The sequence below is a fragment of the Cricetulus griseus genome, chromosome 6, assembly GCF_003668045.3.
Source record: "Cricetulus griseus strain 17A/GY chromosome 6, alternate assembly CriGri-PICRH-1.0, whole genome shotgun sequence".
Lineage (NCBI taxonomy): Eukaryota > Metazoa > Chordata > Mammalia > Rodentia > Cricetidae > Cricetulus > Cricetulus griseus.
Genome location: NC_048599.1, coordinates 32,523,724 through 32,547,126, shown reverse-complemented (window position 1 = coordinate 32,547,126; position 23,403 = coordinate 32,523,724). Strand labels below are relative to the sequence as shown.

At 39.7% G+C, this 23,403-nt stretch overlaps 1 protein-coding gene across 5 annotated transcripts in view; it reads right to left on the bottom strand.

Annotated features, from left to right (window-relative positions):
- Positions 1–23,403, bottom strand: part of Ralgapa2 (Ral GTPase activating protein catalytic subunit alpha 2) — a 281,098-nt gene that overhangs the window by 221,791 nt on the left and 35,904 nt on the right. For 3 of the 5 annotated variants that reach the window (XM_035446794.1, XM_027421594.2, XM_035446793.1), the window contains exons 3-4: positions 22,549–22,601; positions 2,070–2,127 (exon numbers count right to left, since the gene is read on the bottom strand). In XM_035446794.1, coding sequence (XP_035302685.1) covers positions 2,070–2,127; positions 22,549–22,601 — 111 coding nt within the window. Of the gene's footprint in view, positions 1–2,069; positions 2,128–5,010; positions 5,242–22,548; positions 22,602–23,403 lie in introns of all 5 variants that reach the window. The other 2 variants (XM_035446791.1, XM_035446792.1) reach the window with 2 other exon arrangements.

Below are 23,403 nucleotides of genomic sequence, written 5' to 3'. Positions count from 1 at the left end.
GAAAAAAAAGGGAGATGAGAAAATATGGCACCAAGCTGGCACAGTTCAAGGAGAACGGAGCTGAACCATTTCTGGAATGAGCACTACATAAAGAAAGGCCATGACCTCATCTCCAAGACCCTGAGGGAGACAGAGGCAGCACCAAGAAAAGCTAGTTTTTAGATGACCAAGCAGGTGAAAGAAAGGCCAAGCTGTGGGGGTGCTACTTAATCAAGACAACTGGCTCCATGATCACTGCAGCATGAGAACCAGCAGTTCCCTCATGAACTTAGACAAGTAGGGCACTCTGGTTAACTCATCTTGGCCATGACGATTCTCCACAAATAACCAAGACACAGTTACTTCTCATTACCATACCAGTGATTCTCACAAATTCCCAGGGTACCTCTTTAGGTGATATTTTGCATTTTTTTTAAATTTTAACCGTATTCTAAATACATAATCAAAAGCTTTAAGAAATGCTAAAGCAAACTTACTCAAATTTAAGGGAAATTTTTCTTTGCTTATTTGAAAGATTTAAAGACTAAGGAGCTCTCTCAGAATAAAGATTCAGTCCCTGAGTTCCATGGGTATATATAGTATTCAGGATTTACCTTCTTTAAATTTAAATTTGTAACACAAAACCTGAATTCAGGTTCTCTAAGATTTATTACCAGTTTTCATTGAAACAATCATAAATTAAAATTAGAACTCTGGATTTTAGAATATCTACAGATGATACTATCTTTTTTCGGGTTCTTTGACTTTGTACATGTTGCTCTCCCAACCAGGAAGCTCTGCCCACCTTTCAAGGCTCAGGCGAAAGTGACTTCTCTTGAAGAGTCCCTCAACTTCACCTAGGTAGGAGACCTATTCAACCTTTCTTTTCTTTCCCTACTATATTCCCCTCACAACAACAATTACACTGTAAATTACTTTTCTCATCTATCTACCAACAGAGCAAGAGGCTCATCTAAAGCAAGAATGGTGTGGAAGAAATTAATTATCAAATAAAGTAAGATTCCATTCCAAGGTTAATGCTTTCCTCCAATGTAGCCATCTGGTAAGGAACAAAAAGTGTATCAAGTGGCAGAGTGTTATAGGTAGAAACACTGAAGTAGGAACTCTTTTGAAAACACATGCAGAATTCATAATGGACACCCTGGAATGCTCCAGTTAGGTTGGGCATTTTAAATTGCAGCTGTGCTATCAGGTGTAAAGAGCTGGGAAGAAAGGACAACAATGTCACTTGCTTTATTTCAAGTTCCCTCAGGCTGCCACAATGTAAAGTATTCAAACATGGTAATTTTGAATCAATAATGCAGGCTTAAAGAACAATTTTTTTATAAGGAATAATGTCAATTATTTAAGAAAATACTCTAGGTCAGTGCTTCAACTTAATGTGCACAGGAATCCTTTTGTGTCTCCTGTTAGAAGACCCCATGCTCAGTAGGTTGGACTGGGGCCTGAAATTGTGCATTTTTAACACACTCCCAGGGAGCCAACAGCCTATACCTCAAAAGGGCACATTTAGAATGAGAGATTTAATTTTTTAATATTTAGTCATCGAAAATGTAATACACATATACCATCTCTTTTGATCATATGCATTTCCCACTCCCTGCTGCAACTCCTGCTGTATCCTCTCCCCCTGCAGCCCCTTCCAACTTCATGTCCTTTGCTATTTTAAACCCCTCTTTCATCCATCCTATAAGGTTAACAGGCTAGATCTTGTGCAGGTCTTGTGCAACTGCAGTCACTGTGAATTCATTAGTACAATAACCTTCCCCAACTTCTGACTCTTCTTTCCATCCCCTCTTCTAAGCTGGTTCCTAAGCCTTTGGTAGAAGAGATATGAAACAGATGATGGATTTAGGGCTGAGCACTCCACAGTCACTTTATTCTCTGTACTTGATCAGTTGTGGTGAGAGAGGAGTTTCCCTACAAAGTCCAAGCTGGACTTTATTTTAATTACCATGCCTGTAATTCTTTCTATAAGCTACCTTGATGGTATTAGCTATATAAAGCATTCCTGAAACCTCAACTGGTAGAAATGCATTTCACTAACACATCGTTTGCTTTCATCTTACCTATACTCTGGTAATGCCATCGAAAGAAAATTCGTTCAGGTAGAAACTGCAGTATTTTCTACAAAATAAAAATAAAAAAAATGAAATACATTTTTGTGATAGCCCCATATTACTCACCTCCCCCTCAACACACAAATAATGAATACAAATTTAAAATATATACACAAGAATCTCATAAAATTAATGCCTACAAGTAGGCCTTAGGATTGTACCTAAAATGGGCAAAAAGAAAATGGGCAAAAGTTTGTTGCCCATTAGTGGGCAACAAACAAATTTCTGAAGAAAAAGGGGACTGGGATAATAAAAGTAGGCCTCACTACCAAAACCTGACTGTTGAGCGAGGGAGAGTCAGCTCTTCAGGGATATGGCCCCTGGAGACTACTTATGCTCCAATGGATGGGCCTATGCCCATGCACATACAAGAAGCACTAAGTAATTCTGTGGATTTAAAAATAGAGCACATGAAGTTGGGAGGGAAATGGGATGAGTTGGAGAAGAGTTTGAAAAGGGAGTGGATTTAATTAAAATGCATTATATTCATGTATGAAATTCTCAGACAATTTTTAAGGATTTTATTATGCTCCCAAAAACAAACAAACAAAAAAAACCCTGAAACCAATGAGAATGACCTTCCCCCTACCCCAATCTAGAGCACATTCTGGTAAATTATACTTAGATTATAAGATTCGTTTTATTTTTAATAACTATGTAAAATATTCATTATATTTTTAAAATTTATTGTTGGGGTGGTCTAGTGATTCACAGTTGTTTTGAAAAGAAAAAAGGGAGATACAGATATGACAGGATAAAAGGGTAGATTATTAAATCTACATTGGATTGGACTTTTGCATATTGTATACAAATTTTGTATATTGATACAAATTTGAGATTAATTTTGTTAAAACATACTGTATACATGTTTCTAATCTTGTCCGATGTATTGTACCTATACAGCTCATTTAACAAAGTAATGCAAATTTCTAGTCCTTGAAAGTTATTATTACCAACTGTTTAGGATAATAAGGAAATGCAGGTTAGTTAATTAGTCACCTATTACAATCAAATTATGTTTACAAGGTGAAACATATATACTTTAGATTGACTTCAAATGCTTCAGAGATCTACAGAATATGGCATTTAAATGTTTTAATAACATAGGTTCTTTTATGACAGTGAGACATGTCCACTCCTGCCAACACCAATCTACTTCAGAGAAGATGATGGGCATCATAGAAACTCCAAATGGAGTTTACTTTCTTGGTGGCAAAATTCAGCCACTGGGCAAGACAGTGCCCTTTACCTTGACTGCTGACAGTATGCTGTCCAAATTAGACAAGCAGGACTCAAAAGAGAGTGACTGCCAAACCTTGCCAAGACAAGGTGAGACTGTCCTTCAAAACTGCTTCATAGAAGAGTGTCAGATATGTTAGGCTTATAGGCTGAAGATGGATGACCCAACATTCCAGAGGAACTGTGGGTGACTGTCCAGGCAACCACCAGTTTTTGTCATTTCTCATATTTTTTTTGGAAGTCACTTGCTTATACTTCCTGTTTACTCAGTTAATATTATTTCCTTCTCAGGTCTCTGAGGGAGTTGAAGATTATACAGTTATAGTTTTCCTTGTTTATCAGATACAGAAAAGAAACACACACACTAAGCCACTAGTTAGCCACACACCTAAGCCACCAGTTAGCCATAGAGGACAAGCAATGGTGGCCACACCTTCAATCTCAGCACTCAGGAAACAGAGGCAGATGGATCTCTGTGAGTTCAAGGCTACCCAGAACTACATGAGAGTGAATCAGTCTAAAAGAGAAACAGCTCACACCTTTGATCCCAGTACTTGGGATGACATGCCTTTAATCCCAGCATTAGAGAGGAGGCAGGAGCTCAGTGTAGTCAAGTGCAGTTTGAGGTTTGGTGGAGAGCATTGCATTCTGCAGTCACACTGAGGGTAGGATGGCTCCTCTTTGGTCTTAGCCTTGGTAGAGGTAAGAACTCTCTTTTGGCTTAGCTGCTTTGCTTTTCTGGTCTTCAGCTTGAACCCCAATATCTGTCTCTGGGTTTTTATTATGGGGAGGAGTGTCAGGGGACAACTGTGGGAGTCAAGTTTTCTCTTTACACATGTGGGTAACAGGGATTGGAGCAAGTTGTCAAGCTGGCAGCAAGTACCTTTGGCCACTAAGCCAATTCACTGTCCCAACAACTTTTTTCTTTTTAATGTAGAAAACTGCAAATGCCCAAAATATACCTATTGGCATTGGTAATGCATTATTACTGTGGGATGAAAATCCCTATTTTTGCATCCTGCAAATGCATGAGTCTGAAATGTCAACATTACTACAGGAATAAGGGAGGCAGAGACAGAAAAAATCTCTGGAAGTTAGCTTGCTATAATCATTTGTCAACAACAGGAGAGCTTGCCTCAAACTAGGTGGACTAAAATGAAGGATGCCATGTCTAGGCTGCTGCAGACCAAACAACTCAAGAGCCACCTATGCCCACAATAGAGCCAAGGTCAGTCAGTGTCTTTGGTACCAAATGAACAGTAATCTTTGCAAGACAAGTTCTTTGGAAACTATGCTACAATAGAGTTACTAGAAATGGCTGATAGAAGAGTAGCACCAGGGAAGGAATTGGAAAGAAACAGGATGAGCAGGGGAGCCACTGCCAGCTGAGAGGGAGCTCTAGAACAAAGCCCCAAACAACTAGAAGTGAGATCTCTATACTCCAGGCTCATGGAGAGAAGGGTATGACCAGGGCTGGAAGGCTGAAGGCACTAATAGCCAGAGACTATCAGGTGACGTCATTCTCATAGTAGGTAGCAAATTCTTGAAGGGAAATCTGAGCCACACATCTTTTTTTGTGTCACAGTAATATTTAAATTATTAATTAGGTAACTTTTAAGATTAAATAGCTGGAACACTAGGAGAAGTGTACCTCACTTCGGGAGCCCAGATGCCCTACTCCCAGCTTTGTTTCCAACATCAGCTGGAAGTTGGCTTCATTCAGATGGAAGTCTGTCCCTCTGAGGTCTTCCTGTGCTTTGCTGTCTGCTTCCTGACAGTTCATTTGCCTGAGCACATGGCACATCTCTTCTGCATTGTCCTTTAAGGGAAGCTCCCATCTGCATGGCAGGATCATTTTTGGACACCATTATTCAAGAAGGTCCTAAGTGAATTAAAAATTCATCGTGGAACTTGTCTTGATCTGGATTAATGTCCGACATTCCCTTTGCTCTCCAGGTTTTTAACTATTAACAGAAACCAAACTGGCACTGAGTCATACTTCTCAGTTTCCAAAACATGCATTAATATTCCTCATTTGGTTTTCTTTTATTAGCATATAACAAAGAAAAGCACCTTTTGATATGAGAAAACAGGCCACGCGGTGATGGTGCACACCTTTAATCCCAGCACTCAGGAGGCAGAGGCGGGCGGATCTCTGTGTACAAGGCTAGCCTGGTCTATAGAGCAAGTTCCAGGATGGCCTGGGCTACAAAAAGAAACCCTGCTTCAGGGGGGAAAAAAAAAGAAGACACACACACGCACGCACGCACGCACGCACGCACGCACGCACGCACGCACGCGCGCGCACACACACACACACACACACACACACACACACACACACGCACAATGAGAAAACAGAAAATAAATCAAGTAGATGTGTATAAAGTGCACACTGTCCAAGTCTGCCTCAAAAATCATCTCCAATTCACTTAAGGTCAAGACAATCATTGTAACTTCAAAAATAATTCAGATTTATAAGATGGGTCTACTTTAAAGATATTAAGAAATATTATCTAAGGTTTACCTATGAAACATCATGTCTAATACCTGAGGTGATAATATTACTAAACAGATCTGTGAGATGTATTAGTGGATAAATGTACTTGCTACCAAGCCTGACAATCCTGAGTTCAATCCCCAGGACCTACGAGATGGAAGGAGAGTATTAACTTCCACAACTTGTCCTCTGACTGTCACATATGCTCCATGTACACACACTCACATAAACACTTTCAAACACACACATAAACAACATAATTTCTTTAAAAGAATGTATCCCCAAATGACAGAACTGAAACAATACCCGCACAGCTGCTTCTTTCTGTACACTAATATTGTGAGGGCTGATTTTTATGGATTAAATCCTATGAGGGTCAATAAGTATAAAGCCAAACACAACTACCTAGTCTAAATGCTAAGCCTGTGCCTCAGAAGTCCCAGATGAAGCCTACTTTTGGTGAGGTAAATGCAATCTGGCATTTCTTGTACTGCAGCTGATATTCTAAGCTATACTACTGTGAATGCCACATAAGCTATTGACATCTTGTTTGTAGTTTCACTGGAGAATAAAATAAAAAAAATATTTCAAGAAAGCCACACAGTGTGAATAAATATTACTTTTCTGGAAAACACATGACTCTGTTTAATGCTCAGTGCTCAGCTGCATCTATATGGTAATCCATTACAGCACACTCAAAATCGAAATTAGGTATTACTACTGATCAGCACATCAGGGGAGCTGTCGTTTTTTAACTGATTATCCACAGCTACTTTTTCTTCAGAACCTGTTTCATGACCAGGAATAATGTGAAACATAAGCTGGAGTTTATACAAGATTCCACAGTGAACTTTAAAACTCCAGTCTTCCTTTAATTTAGATGCAACCCCCCCACACACACACACAAATGACTACTAACATACCCAAGTCAATACACACTTGATTGCAAGTCTACATGGAAAGTAGGGCACTGAAGAATGAGGAAGATATTACATATGAATGCATACCAGTTAATCTACTGAAACAACCAACTAAACCTGCTCACTGTGAGACCAGAAAGCCAGGGAGCAACCCTTCCCCAGGACAGCTTTAGGGCACGATGGTGTGCGTACAGAAGATGCTGCTCTGGGAGAAAATAGAAAACTTCATTTAAAAGAGCAGACACCTCAGCTTCATAACCTTGGGAGTAACAACGTGCAGAAAACTTAGAATGAGAATTGGCAGTCCTTTCACAAGAGCATTCTGCAGGTGCCTGGACTACACAACCAGTCTGGCTTCAGAAGGACCCATGCACACACAGCCGACAGGCAAACCACACATACTTCCATGTTAACCTACAGACAATTTTTTGCTACTGTCTGGTGGATTCTCACCAGTTAATAAAAATAACTCAACTCTTATATTGACAGAATATTTTCACTGGTAGTCAATACTTGTTTAGAATCTTTAAATTCAAGCAAGTCAGAGCTAACATAAACTAACGGATAATCTTTTTTTTTTAATTTATTTTTTACATTCTAATCCCAGTTCCCCCTCACTCCTTCTCCTCCTGCTGGCTCCACTTCTCCCTCACCCCCCCTCCCATCTACTCATCAGAGAGAGTAAGGCCTCCCCTAGGAAGTCTACTAAGTCTGTCCCATCATCTCATTGAGGCAGGACCAAGGCACCTCCGCAACCCCAAAAGCCTGTGTCTAGGCTGAGCAAGTTATTTCTCCATATAGAATGGACTTCACTAAGTCAGTTTGTGCATTAGTGTTAGATCTTAGACGCACCGCCAGTGGCCTCATATATTGCCATCCCAGTCACACCACTGTCACCTATATTAATGGAGTCTAGTTCAATCTTATGCAGGTTCCCCATTTGTCAGACCTGGGTCAGTGATCTCTCACTAGCTCAGGTCAGTGATTCATTGGGTTTCCTCATCGTGGTCTTGACTCTTTTGTTCATATTATCGCTCCTCCCTCACTTCGATTGTACTCCAGGAACTTGGCCCAATAGTTAGTCGTAGATTTCTGCATCTGCTTCCATTTGTTTCTGGAAGAGGGTTCTAGCTTCTCTGGGGTTGTGGATTGTAGGCTGGGTATCGTTTGCTTTATGTCTGGTATCCACTTATGAGTACATACTATATTTGTCTTTCTGGGTCAGGACTTTTTTTTTTTCTAGTTCTGTCCATTTGCCTGCAAATTTTAGGATATTGTTGTTTCTTAACTCCATTGTGCAAATGTACAACATTTTTTTTATCCATTCTTCCACTGAGGGGCATCTAGGTTGTTTCCAAGTTCTGGCTATTACAAATAATGTTGCTATGAATATAACATGAGCAAATGTCCTTGTGGTGTGAATGTGCCTCCTTTTGGTATATGCCCAACAGTGGTATTGCAGGGTCTTGATGTAGGTTGATCCCTAATTTTCTGAGAAATCAACATACTGATTTCCACAGTGGCTGTACAAGTTTGCACTCCCACCAACAATGGAGGGGTGTTTCTTTTCTCCCTATCCTCTCCAGCATAAGCTGTCATTGGTGTTTTTGATCTTAGCCATTCTGATCGGTGTATGATGGTATCTCAGAGTTGTTCTGATTTGCATTTCCCTGATGTTGAGCATTTCCTTAAGTGTCTTTCCACCATTTGAAATAGTTCTGTTGAGAATTCTGTTTATATCTGTATCCTAGTTTTCTAATTGGATTATTTGGTAGTTTGATGTCTAATTTCTTGAGTTCTTTGTATATTTTGGAGATCATCCCTCTGTCAGATGTAGGGTTGGTGAAGATCTTTTCCTATTCTATAGGGAACTGTTTTGTCTTGTTGACTGTGTTCTTTGCTTTACAGAAGCTTCTCAGTTTCAGGAAGTCCCATTTATTAATTGTTGCTCTCAGTGTCTATACTACTAATGTTCTATTTAGGAAGTAGTCTCCAGTGCCTATGTGTTCAAGGGTATTTCCCATTTTCTCTTTATGAGGCTTAGTGTGGATGGATTTATAGTGAGGTCTTTGATCCATTTTGACTTGAGTTTTGAGCATTCTTCTACATGTCAACAGCCAGTTATACCAGCACCATTTGTTGAATATACTTTCTCTTTTCCATTTTATATTTTTAGGTGTTTATAGGTGTGTGGGTTGATATCAGGGTCTTTAATTCAATTCCATTGGTCCACCTGTCCGTTTTTATGCCAATACCAAGCTGTTTTCATTACTATAGCTCTACAGTAGAGCTTGAAGTCAGGGATGGTGATGCTGGCAGATGATTCTTTATTGTAGGGTTGTTTGGCTCTCCTGGGGTTTTTGTTTTTCCATATAAAACAAACATATAATCTACAAAATAAAATGAATATGCTGGATTGCCTTTTCCAGCCTGCATATAGAGGAAACTGCTTTGGAGGCCCACCCCTTCTGAGAGAATATGGAGTACGGGTGGGTGGTGGGGGGTCAATGGGAAGTGGGGGAAGGAGAGGAAAAAGGAGAGGAGGCTGTGGTTGGGTCATTAAATAAATAAATTAACTAACTAACTAACTAACTCCAGTCCATAGAATAAAATAAAATACATTTTAGCTTTTTTTAAAAAAAATGCTGTTTTTCCCTTCTACTATTTAATCTGTCAGCATGCTGTCATCGACTAAGGAAAAAACAGCTCCATATTGTCATATCCCTATTGGTCACTATAAACACCAAACTGAAATTTCACCTCCTGGAATAAGACCACTTCAAAAAGACCCTCTACCAGCATTCTTCTCAAGGGAATAGGCATAAGGCCCACTCTGCCATTACAACTGAATTCCATGGGAGAAAGGAGACACACTTGAGTGATATATCTACTATATCCAACATCAGGACCAGTGCCTAGCACACAATATTTCCTAATAAGCACTGTCATGAACAAACAGATGAGGAAAAAAAATCACAAAAAGAAATCAAAGGAATTCTAGTAATACACACACACACACACACACACACACACACACACACACACAGAGTGGGGGGGCAAAGGATAAAACACTACCCTAACATGGTAGGTACGGTAATTTGAATTAATTGGCCCCCATAATTTCATAGGGAGTGGCACTATTAGGGGGTGTGGCTTTGTTGGAGTGGGTATGGCCTTTTGGAGGAAGTGTATCACTGTGGGGGTGGTCTTCAAGGATTCCTGTGCTCAGGATACCACCCTGTGTCTCAGTCTACTTCCCGTTGCCTGTAAAAATCTCTCCAGCAACACATCTACCTGCAAGCCACCATGCTCCCTGTCATGACGATAATGGACTGAACCTCTGAAACTGTAAAGGAGCCACACCAATTAAATGTTTTCTTTATAAGAGTTGCCATGGTCATGGTGTCCCTAAGACAGTAGGGTAGCACAAAGTGGCATTTAATAAAGATAACTGAAAATGGAAATGTGTCTCCAAACATTTTAAATCTCAATACATGATTAGGTCATTGTCTAAGAGATGCTATTTTTCTTAGCCCAGGAGAAAAGTTTCTTAAAATTTGTAAGAAACTTGGACTTAAATTTCATTAAAAAGACGCCTAAACAATGGTGGAGAGGATAACCTAAAAACCCTCCCCCTAAAATGAGATTGATGACTTCTCTTTATGCCATCCTAGAGCCCTCACCCAGTGGCTGATGGAAACAGAGACAGACATCCACAGATATACAATGAGCTGAAATCGGGAATTTAGTTGAAGAGAGGGAGGAATGAAGAACGAAGGGGTCTGTACTAGGATGGAGAAACCCACAGGAACTGTTGGCCTGAACAAGGGAGAGCACATCGACCCCAGATGCTGTCCAGGAGGCCTGTACAAGACTGATCCAGACCCCAGAACATGGATGTCAATAAGGAGGCCTCTGCACTCCAGGGAGCCTCTGGTAGTGGATTAGTATTTTTCCCTGGTGCAAGAAGGGACTTTGAGAGCCCATCCCATATGAAGGGTTACACTCTGGCCCTGGACACATGGGGAAGGGCCCAGGATCAGCATAGGAAGACTTGGTGGACTTTGCTGAGCTCCCGTTGAGGGCCCTACCCTGCCTGGGGAGTAGTGGGTGGATGGGGTTGGGGGGATGGGCTGGGGGTGGGGGAGAAAGTTTGGGGGTGAGGGGAGGGAGAGGGAGAAGGGACTTGAAATAAGCTTGTTCCCTAACTAGAACTAATAAAATAAAATAAAATTAAAAAAAGACGCCTAAATTAATATGGAACATAATTTTTAAAGGAAAATGTATCAATGAAGGCCTATAAAGGCAAAGGTATCAAAATGAGAAAGATAATTGTTTACTTAAGTTTACTTAAAGCAACAAAAAGGTGTGTTGGGTGTCTTTATCCCAAGAAAGTAGAATACAGCTGGAATCATGGTTCCACAAAGGAGACAATCCTATAGAAAAATAGAAATACTTCCTCAAAAACAAACAACGATAATTTGGTTTTAGCACTTCTGATTCACTTTATTAAAGACTCAAGTGGATATTAAAGAGATGATGAAAACTTGAGGAAATTAATGTATAAAATAAAAAATAGATGTATAACTAAAGGGCCTTCTGAAATCAGAAAAACATTAACCACATGAAGATGAAAAGCATGAGTCTAGACTATTACAGATTACCCCATGTGCCATGACATTGTATATCACAAATTCCCCAGAACCACATAAAAGAACAAAGAAAAGTGCCTGGGCAAAACACACCTAAAGTTGTAAATTCAGTACCAAGTTAAAAGCACTAGACAAAACCAAACAGAAAATGTAGCTTATTCAAACAACAACAATCAGACTAACCTTGGTCTATTCATCAGCAGAGAGTGCCAAAGGGCAGTGTGGTGAATTGATCACAAGCCACTGAGTGGGCATCAGGACCCAGAGAGAATGTGAGACCCAAAGCAGACCAAGGGCCTCACAACAATGAAGTTTCTGGTAAATGTAAATTCAGCAAATTATGGCTACCTTGAGACATACACATCAAAGAGGAGGGGTGCAACTGTCTGAAAATTATGCAGTCATCTGTATATGCTTATACAGATCTGAAATTCAAGGAAAGGTATTCCTGAGCTAGAAGTACATCAGCTACATATCTTCACATTCTAGTAACAACTACTAATCAAAGTAATTCCCTAACAAGAATATAGAAATAAAAATCCTATAGGAGTGGGCTATATTTACATAACTGTCATTTAATATGCTAATAAAAATAGATTTTCCAAATCACTTAATGTAAGAAAAATAGCATCTGAAAAAATACTGTAATAAAATAACATGGATATAAATTATGTAAAATGCTGACAAATGAGAAATGCAAAAGACACAGAGAGTTAAAAAGAACAGGGTTACTATTAAGCACCTTATTTTTGATACAGAAAGAAAAAAACTTGATGATATTGTTTTATTAGTTTAAAGATTATTACTGGAATGAAAGAAAATATAAATTATACCTTTCAAATTGCAAAGCATATTTCACAAACCAAAAGAACAGTGATTCTTCCTTAAGCAAAGATAAAGGCAAAAAAATGTTGACTATTTCACAAAAAGTTTAAGTATAGGCAGGTTAAATTTCTCTACAAAAGACCAACTTAATCAGAAATGGTTTTAAAATACATAAAACTTAATAAAAAAACACAGAAAACTACTCATGAGGTATGTATGCACAATGAATTCACAAGAGAACAATGAATTCAATAAATGAACCACTCAGAGGGTATAGGCTTAAATTATTTGTTTGAATAATTAATATTCTTGTTAAGAACCCATTCTGTACTAGGTACCAAATGAGAGACCAAAGATAGACAAAAGACACCATGCCCGCCTTGACAGAGGGAAAGACAGAAATACCCTTGAACAGAATCTTGAAGAAAATAAAGAGGTGAGCCTACAAGAGAAGGACATTTTAGGAAGACTAAACAGTGCCCATCCCACCCCCAAAAGCTTTTCTACTGGTCTGAGAACTTCAAGATGCTGCCAATGGGAACAAAAATAAGACAGGTGACAGGAATGAGGATGCAAAGGTCAGATGAAGAGGACCCTTGAAAGAGCACTGGTAGTGCAGTCACAGTCGTGGAGGCAATGGGAACCAGAACTGCATTACATGAGAGCACTGGAGAGGATCAGGGAGAGAAAACAGACTGCTGCCTACAGACTAGATAATAACATATTCCAGCAGACAGCTAGAAGCTCTGCAGGAAGGCCAAGGTAGCATGCAGCACAAGATATGCAAAACCACAGACAAAATGGAAAATCATTCCCATTAGGTACTAACATATAAATTCAAAACCTTCCATTATGTATTAACATTGCACCATTAAAAGCCTTAGAAGCAGAGACATGATATATTTCATAAACTTATCTTTTCACTTGCATATCATATTCAGATCTAGCCCTAAGGGGGGTGGGGGGACTTGCACTAAACATTTTACAAATCCTCAAATTAGAAGCATGAAATTCTGTCATAAAAGGTGGGCTTTGCCGGGCATTGGTGGCGCATGCCTTTAATCCCAGCACTTGGGAGGCAGAGGCAGGTGGATATCTGTGAGTTCAAGGCCAGCCTGGTCTCCAGAGCGAGTGCCAGGATAGGCTCCAAAGCTATACAGAGAAACCCTGTCTCAAAAAACCAAAAAAAAAAAAAAAAAAAAAAAAAAAAAAAAAGGTGGGCTTTGCCCTAAAGAAATACCAGCTCTAAGAAGAGTCTCATTTCCACACATGAAATTCACCTAAGAAGTGTCAGTCACAGCCACAGCTGCCAGGTTAATCTCCAGTTCATGCAGGCTTTTGCTTTTTGGCTAAAAACTATCACATCTTTCACTATCTTCTATTTTTATACTAACATAACTAATTGGCTATCCTTTCATGCCATTTTTAAAATTTATTTTCATTTTGTATGTATTGATGTTCTGCCATGGGTGTCGGGTCCCCTGGAACTGGAGTTACAGACAGTTGTAAGCTGGCATATAGGTGATGGGAATTGAACCTGGATCCTCTGGAAGAGCAGTCAGTGCTCTTAATCACTGAGCCATCTCTCCAGCCCTCATAGCATTTTTTATTATTATTTAAAAAAAAAATTCACTTGGAGAGAGTCCGCATAAGCAATGAGAGAGAAATAACAAAGTCCACATGAAATGCTTTAACTTGGTTCTCGCCATCCCAGAAACTTCAGATTTAAATGCTTCCCTCAACGACACTAGATAGTACTGAAGACATGCAGGCTAGCTCAGACTAGCCATGCTGTCAAGTTCATCAACAGCTAGGAAGGAAGGCTTCAAGTCAGTTCTTTCCTTCCCATCCAGTGTCACATGCACATCAAACACTAGGTGTCACTCTCTACCAGCTATCGTGTTAAACATCCACACAAAACAAGCCCGAGAAAATTTACAAGACAGCAAGCATCTGTATAACTCTCTTTTAAGTGAATGTAAGAAACCAATTCATACAAACAAGGTCTCAACATAGGTGTGAGATCATTGTAGAAAGAGAAGATGGGCTCTGTTCTAACATAACACAGCGTGCTCATTTGTTATTGGAATGCCCTGTCACTAGGTCTTGATGTGCTTTCTTCCATTACCTTGAAAGAATTCGTATGTGCATTTCCTGTCTTCTACATGATCTTCTTTGAGGGTGTCGGTTACCACAGGTCAGCCGCTACCACTCTGGAATGGGAGGGCACCTGTGCCAAAGCAGCTATCAATCAATCACAAGAATGTAATTTCAGACTTCCACAAACATCTTGTCTCCAGGTTCCTGTCCTCCAAGGTGAATGAAGGAAGTAACTCAGTACACTCTTTGGGCCATTCCCAAGTTTCTCATCTCTAGGTCCCAATTCATAAGAGAGACTGCAGCCTGCAGTGTGAAGGCTGACTGCCATCACAATATAATAAGCAAATTATGTCCAGAATAAACTAAACATATATACTCTTTCGACCTTCCAGTCTGTTGAGTTCACAAACAAAAGCAAACATGTTATAACAAAACAAGGAAAAAGACTGGGTCCTATGTTTTAATATGTCCCCAGTAGCCAGTAACTGCAAGCACCAAGGAGAGACCACAGCAATAAAATCAACAGTCAAGCTACTGGGCCATATTCATATCCAAAGCAGTGTCACCAGAATGAAAGAATAAAGGCCAACCTTGGGTTTCACCTTACTTGCAAAGCTCCTGGTACCTTGCAAGGACAAGTCATGTGACCGCTACCAGAAAAGTCCCTACAAGTCTCCTTCCCTTACTCTGAGGAACCATGAGAGGCTAAACCCACTATCTCTACAAGCTCACCTGGAAATCTGCTAAAGTAGGATGTAAAAACCCACTGCAGACCTAGGTTTAGCACTGGTCACACAGTGTGATTCCTGAACATGGCTGTGTGGGCAAGGCTTCGAAAATGTAGACCCTGCTGCTGACCTAGCATCCCCAAAATCTGTGAAGAGGAGAGAGGGTGAGTGAATCTCAAACATCTACTTGTTACCCTGAAGGAAAAGCAGACAGCTGTGCCTGTGTTTATCCACGCTCTTCCTCTGTGTGCCCTGTCATCTGTACCCACTGAGCAGTTCACCTCTCCCTTTAGTGCTTCCCAGACCAGGCTCCTCCCTTCCACCAAAGGAGGAACAGAAAAGAGACATGGTATCCCATGCAGGAATGACAAGAGTTTGCCTCCTTTTGCTTGGGGTACAGGCGAGGGATGAGCGGGCTGGAGGGTGTGGTGGAGCAATACAATAAAGTACTGAGTAATTTGATTTGCCATTATATTACTATCATTTTCATCTCAGAGCAAGCTTGAAAACAAAAGAATAAAATTTGTATGGCTTTTCAATTTTATGTTTACAGAAAGCTGCTTTGAAGCCATGTTTCCTTGATCCATGGAAGTCAAGCAATGCTCAGGCCACAGCCACGGCACTTTGGTACCTAGATAAGCCCAGGAAATCTACTACAGTAAAACCCTAACTCTTGGAAGTTGGCTTCCATACAAGGACAGACCTATATATAGTAAGGTGAAAATCTAACCCTGTGTTTAGCCACTTGACGTTTCAAGTGAAGTAGCCAGGAGACTCCACAGCTTCTCCACTACATATGATACGCATGCATGCATACATTCATACATACATACTTGCAGAAGAGCAGTCATCATACACATAAATAAAATAATTTTAAATAGATAATACACATAAATAAAATAGATAAAATTTAATAAAACTGGACTTTAACCAGAGTTGAATCCTTTTAAAATGTAAAACAAAATGGAAAAATAAGACTAAATCTCATACTAAAAATAAGAACTTTCCCATTAACTTGTTTGAACACTTCAAACAAAGCTACAATTGCAGCTCTGCTGTTAACACACTTGAAAGAGAGTGCAAGGCTCACCTCGTCCTACCCTTGACACTCTATGGAAACCAAAGCAAAGAAAGGCTTAAGTGTTCTATCAAGGTTACCAGCTTATTGCTGTCAAGCTGATAGACCAAGACATCTCTGATCCCTGGCTCTTTTATCTAGTAAGTTCTAGGTGGGGGAAAGAATGCTATTAATGCAAAATACCAAATAACTACAATGAAGAGAGGCTGAGAATTTAAGAGACTTTAATCCAACAATAAATATTACCAAGTGCAAATCACTGTGGGGGACACAAAGAATTGTAAGTAATGGCTGCTGGGCTGGGGAACTTTATGGCCTCATTAAGAGGCTAAGGAATAGCCACATTAAGAGATAACAAACAAATGGTCACACACTATGCTTATTATACAAGTTAACTAGAATAATGAGCACTCCCATCCCTCACCCCAGCAACACTTGCTAAAGAATTCAGTGAGCTTGAACCAGAAAGAGGGGGCAGAAAGAAAAGGGTTAAAGACTCTGGAAAGAAAGGCACATCGTCTAAAAGGCATAAGAGAAACAGCAAAAAGAAGTTCATGGCAAAGTAGCCTGGAGCCAAGGGAACTCTTCCCCAGAGAGGGACAATGGCATATGTGGGGGGAAGCTCCACTACCACCCAGGGCATGAAGGACTCTGAAGGGCAGACCAGCTTGGCCTCATTTTACAGACTATAACGAGCTCATTCCTATGTCTAAAAGGACAATGACAAGATTAAAATGGGTTTTAATGGGGGGGGGGTAATTTTGATAAAATGCAGAATAAGGATTCTAAAAATCAAGTATTGTATTTATGCATGATTTCAAACTCTGTGATGTGTATAGGTGTGGGTGTGTGGGTCGGGATGGGGAGTAAAATCTAGTGCTGGGACACATGTAGGCTTTGTAAATCCAACTTCTTTGTGTGTTTTAATCAAGTATGGGAGAATGAAGAAAATCCTTGTTATCAAATTTAAGAATTTTTCTTATTTCTTAAAAATCTACACTACCTGTAAACCATCCTATCTCTCTGCTGGAAAGGGAAGGAATTCAAGGTGGCAGACTGCTTTACATTAAGGTCTATGGCCTCACTGAAGGGAAGTACTGGCCCTCTTTGGGTTAGTTAATTCCTGTAGAAAGAGCCTAAGACCAACCAACCCCAAATCCTTTCTTGGGCTCTCATACTGAGACTTGAGCCTCCTCCCAAATCACTCAGTGGCCAGATATAAACAACCAGCCTACAGTCAGCTCAAATGACTCAAACTCCATAACCCTAAATTTTGCTTAGTATACTCGCCTTGTCTTGACCATTCTTACAAACATAATAGAAGCTCCTGCCCTCAGCCCTCTCTATCTGCTGATTTCATGTCTGTGCAATCCTCTATGATCATGTGTGACACACCTCCTGTTTTAAGGGAAGAGTAAATATAATTAAAACCTCTTTCTTCATTATAGTCATTTTCATATCAGGGTGCCTGATCATATCTGATTAAAACAAATCCTAGGTATCACTAACAATAACCAAACTCTCGGGGGCTGCATCTAGATAGTTCTCAAGAAAAGATGGTATGAACTTGAGACCCAGTCATCAGGTTGCTACCATGTTAAGCATCCTTTCTTTCCCCTCTGAAGGTAACTTCCTCAAGGGCCACCACCAAATGATACCTCTGAAAAAGGCAGGCAGAACCTCTTAACTCAGAAGGTCATTACTGGGGTTCTGATATAAGTTCATTCTTCCCAATTAATTCTTCAGCTTGCCATGAATGTAGCACAGGCTTCAAAAGGACTGGAGGCCCCATCTGTCTTGCTTACTGCTGTTAACGGTAGTTAGACATGTGCCTGGCACATCATCTGGCTGATGAATGAATGAATGTATAAGAACGGGCATGAGTTGACAGAAATATCCTGCAGAATGCAGCTTGAGGACAGGATAGTATCCAGACTCTCCAATGATGGGATATTTCAAACAGAGGTGTGGGATGGTAGTGGAACTCACAGCATGGCAATGAGTTATGAACACAGGTAATTCCCAGGTCTTATACTTAGTATATATGCAACATGAGACATGTCACCTAACTCCACAGACCTCCCAATCTTTCGCCTATAAACACTGAGAAATGAAGGTGGAGAGATGGCTCAGCAGTTAAGAATACATACTGCTCTTACAGAAGACCTACTACATTCAGTTCACAGAACCCACGTCTGGTAAAAATTCCAGATCTGATGGGCTCTCCTGGACTCTGCAGGTACTACACTAACATGCACTAAACACAACACACACACACACACACACACACACACACACACACACACACACACACACACACACACTTAAAAATAAAATCTTTGAAAACTGAGGAATATAACCCAGAGGTCAAAGCCCTACATGTGACCACCAACAGCAACACAGAAAACCAACCTAGAATGACATAATCTATTTCAGAAGGAAAGGATTAAACAGAATGGTCCTTGTAAAACATATTCTGGTCAATATAAGATGCAATCCTACATCTCCATTAGAAACAACCAGCAATGATAGACAAATGCTTTCCAAAGAAGAATAAAAGTTTAGTCGCAACCACAGTAACAATAAAACAAGTTTTTTAAAAGGATGATAATTATTTTGATGAACTAACAGGAACAGAAATCCTAAGTGATAATACAAGTAGAGGTAGCCAAGTCATCTTCCAGAGGTACATGTGCTGCCACTGGAGGTAAAAGCAAACAGATCTCATCTCTATACAACCATCCGCAGCCTGGAACTTATGACCTAAGCTTCCAACTTTAGTTGCTCATTACTTACTTCACCAGAACACTGTACTGTCTAGCAGCTTACAACACTGTAAAACTATTGCTTCCATTTCCAAAGCTGCCCCAGCACTTGGCCCCTTACCAAGGCAAGGTATAGCTAGTTCTCTTACATTGTCCTCCTCCATGCCTCCATAACTCTCTTAGCTCTCTATTTTCTCCCAATCCACTTCTTATTTATAGAATACCCCTGCACAGGGCCGCTTCTGTAATTTAACATATTAATAACTCTATGTCTTCTAAAGGAAGCCTTTCTCAATTATTTACATGGTGATGAGTATTCGCCTCAGAACCATCATAAACCACTTCTAATGGAGAAGGCAGCACTGAAGCTGCTTAGTGCCCAGAGTGAAACATACAAATTACAAGCTACCTTACAAAGCTAGCGTAGCACATACAGCATAAACGAAAGAAATACAAGTTCACCATTCACCCATATTTACTATGCAAAATGAAAGTTTTATGAAGCTTTGAATAATATATATTTGTTCTTCTATATAGGCAACTAATTCTCTGCAGATAGTAATGTATCACTATTAGCTTCCTTCCTGGTGCAAAGCTTCTGAACAGGCAGGAAGGCACCAAAACTTCCCTTGTGGGAGAGTAAGGACTCGGATCTCTGAAGGTTTCCTACCTTTGGAACAACTAGTTCCAAGAGGAACAACAACAAATATAACTATTAAAGCATTGCATGGTTTTCAGGCCTCAGAGAAACTAATAGAGGTTTAAAAATATAGCAGAAGAGACAAGCAAGAAAGAAAAAGAAAATAGGATAAAAGAAAAATCTGTGTTCTACAAGCAAAGAAAAATGCAGGCACCAAAGATCTAGTTCCCATGCCAACACTACAATGGACAGATGTCTGGTCCTTCCAGCCCCTGAGCCTTACCCTCAGAAGTTTTGGGTATTCATCCTGAGATGCCATTAGTAATCCTCAAGGAACAAAAAATAATTCTAATTGAAACCACTCCCAAATTCCTGTCAAAAACTGAAACAAATCCATCTAGATTTAAAAAAAAAAAAAGGCTTAACAAAAACTAAATCTGTGTGATTCATATTGCTCTCACAAGAGATGCAAGAAAAGAAGCCACTGTGTTGGAAAAGATAACCAACAGATTTAAATTACTATACTTTAGACATTAGAATTACCAGATATAATCACAATTCACCAATAAAACTAATATATATGAAAAACTATATAATTTTTCATAGCTGCTCTGTATATAAGCTTGTTTCCATTTCCAATTTGGTCAGATTATTTGAAAAAAAGAAAGATGGGTTTTTAAATTTTCAAGTTTCTTTTTTCTCTGCATTAATCAGATGATGAGTTGTGTATTCCAATTCTAGATTTTTCAGGGACTAATACTTTGCTTGCATTTAAGGTTTCATTCACTGGAGGATTAACCATAGGAAACACAATGACCATGACAAAATAATGTCGTAGATCAAGGCCTGTTGCCCTGTGGAAATGTCCCATGACATACTTTACTCCATTCAAACAGCCTCTCACAGTTCGACCACAAAGTTTCCCTTCCCAGCTAGGTCTGCACATCTGGACTTTCCTTACAGTCAAAGGTTTTACTCCTTTGGGCTGGGGAGATAGCTTAATTAGCAAAGTCCTTTCCACACAAGCAAGCATAGCACATGGTGATGCCTGCTTGTAATCCCAGTCCTGACAAGGCAGAGACAGGAGGATTTCTAGAGCTTTCTGGCCAGCCAGCATAGACTGATAAGGGAACTGCAGGTCCCGTAAGTGACCCTGGCTCAAAACCAAACAAACAAACAAAAAAACAAAACAAAACAAAACCCAAAGTGATTCCTGAAAGACACACCCAACGTTGATTTCTGGCCTTCACACATATGTATACATGTGCATACATGCAGTTTTTCTTTTTTCTTTTCTTTCGACAAAGGTTTGTTTTGTTTTGTTTTTAAATGTAAAACTGGCTGTCTTGGAAGTCACTCTGTAGACCAGGCTGACCTCAAACTCAGAGATCCGCCTGCCTCTGCCTCAGGAGTGCTGAGATTAAAGGCCTGTGCCATCACTGCCCAGCTTCAGTTTATCTTCTTATCCCAAACTATGTACATACAACCTCAAACTAAGACTAACTAACATTCAGAATTTGTAATCCAGGGGTTCCGCTATGTGATTCAGTCTATAAAGGTACTTGAATTTGCTCCCAGAACCCACTTGGTGGAAGGATAAAACCAACTCTCAAAAGTTGTCCTCTGACCTCCACATATGCACTATGAAATGTACACACACACATCAAATAAGTAAATGTTTTAATTTATAATTAATTAATAAACCAAGCACAGTGGCACACACCTTTAATTTTAACATTTAGAAAGCAGAGGCAGGTGGATCTCTATGAGTTCAAGGCCAGCCTGGTCTACACAGAGAGTTCCAAGACAGCCAGGGCTATATCAAGAGACTCTGTCTCAAAAGAAGAGGAAGAGAAAAAAAAGAATCTGTAATGCAGCTCTGAATCTAGTTCTTCTGGTGTCCATAATCTAGCATCTGCTTAGTACATTTGAGCAAGAAGAATTTTATATTTAAAACATACACACACACACACACACACACACACACACACACACACAAATAACCAAAAGCTGAATGTGGTGGCGCATCTCTTCAAGTTCAACACCAGCCTGGTCTACATGTAGTTCTAGGTCAGCTAGGGCTACATAGAGCAACCCGCAACCCTATCTCAAATATATTTAAAAGCAAAACACTGCCAAGAGACTGGCAAAATGGTTCAGCATGTAAAGGCCCCTCTATCAATCCTGACAACCTAAGTTCAATCCCTGAGAAGAGAATTTACTGTAGCAAATTGTCATCTGGCCTTCACATATTTACTGTGGGGTATACACATGTACACAAATAAAATCTAACTTAATTTCTTAGAAAGCCCACAGCCAAACATCATTCCAGCTTCAAAGACTATCCATGTACACAGAGATATAGATGTGCAAAACTCATAACCCATCAGTAATCAAAAATAATTTACCAAAGGGCTGAAGAGTCTCAGTTCTTAAGAGCTGTACTGGCCATTCTTCCAGAGAATCCAGGTACAATCCCAGCACACACAGGGCAAGGAATAACCATCTGTAACTCCAGTCCTAAGTGATCTGACACCTCTTCTCACCTCCAAGGACACTGTACATATGTGGTACACAGACACACATTCAACACACCCCCATCCATACACATAAAAATAATTTTTAAAATGTTATGTATATATGTGGAAAAACTGAGTTTCTGTATGTCAGATTCACATGTCAGTAAGACAGGTCACCTGCAGTTTGGGGACAGAGGACATTTATGTAAAACTCACATAAAAGTTCATATGGAAAGGAAGACAACAAAAGCTATTACTATTTAAAATGTGTTCACTCTTCCAACTAATACAAAAACCACATGAACATTTTTAGCAGTATCTGTTGAAAAAGTGGGTAGAAGGCAAGGTACAGCCATGCACAGCCATTTCTATTTGTCTTCAAGTAAAATTAGGGATCAAATAAAGTATAATTTTTTTAACAAAAACTTTAAAAGCTGAAAAAATAACAATAACCAAACTTACTTCGAAAAGAAAGAGGATGGAGTCCAGCTCCTCCCTTTGTGACTTATTATTCCCTGGAAATTAAGAAAAAGACATTAGTCAGCATGCTAGCACTTAAGCTTTAGAATATCACACATGATGCTGAAAAGCATCATAAATTAGAAACTACTGAGACTAGGGGGTGGGGTGGGGAAACACTGCTAGGAAGAGGGCCAAGTTGTCACATCAGGTCCATGTCAACCACAGCTGCCTCTAACTCTCCTATACTAGCTCTTCAGACAGAACATCCATGTTTTCCAAATTTGTTTCCTAACTAGGTACTCACCAGCTCAAATTATGGTAAAAATGCACAGGATAAACAATGATAATGTTAACAAGCACAGAACATGAACATCTATAGAGAAGAGTCTGTCTCCTTCACTGTACAGTTTCATACTTCATTTTTTTCTTTTTCCTTTTTTATTTGTTTTTTTTTTGAGACCGGGTCTCATTGTAGCTCAGGCTGGCCTCTAACTTGATATGTAGCTGAGAATGGCCTTGAATTTTAATTCACCTGCCTCCACCTCCCATAAACTAGGACTACAGAAGGTGTGCCACCATACTCAGTTTAAAAAAAAAAAAAAAAAAAAAAAAAAAAACTCAAACATTTATTTATTTATTTATTTATTTATTTATTTATTTAGGTTTTTCGAGACATGGTTTCTCTGTGTAGCTTTGGAGCCTATCCTGGCACTCGCTCTAGAGACCAGGCTGGCCTCGAACTCACAGAGATCCTCCTGCCTCTGCCTCCCGAGTGCTGGAATTAAAGGCTTGTACCACTAATGCCCCTCATACTCAGTTTTATGTGATGTTGGAACCAAACCTGGGTTTCCTGCA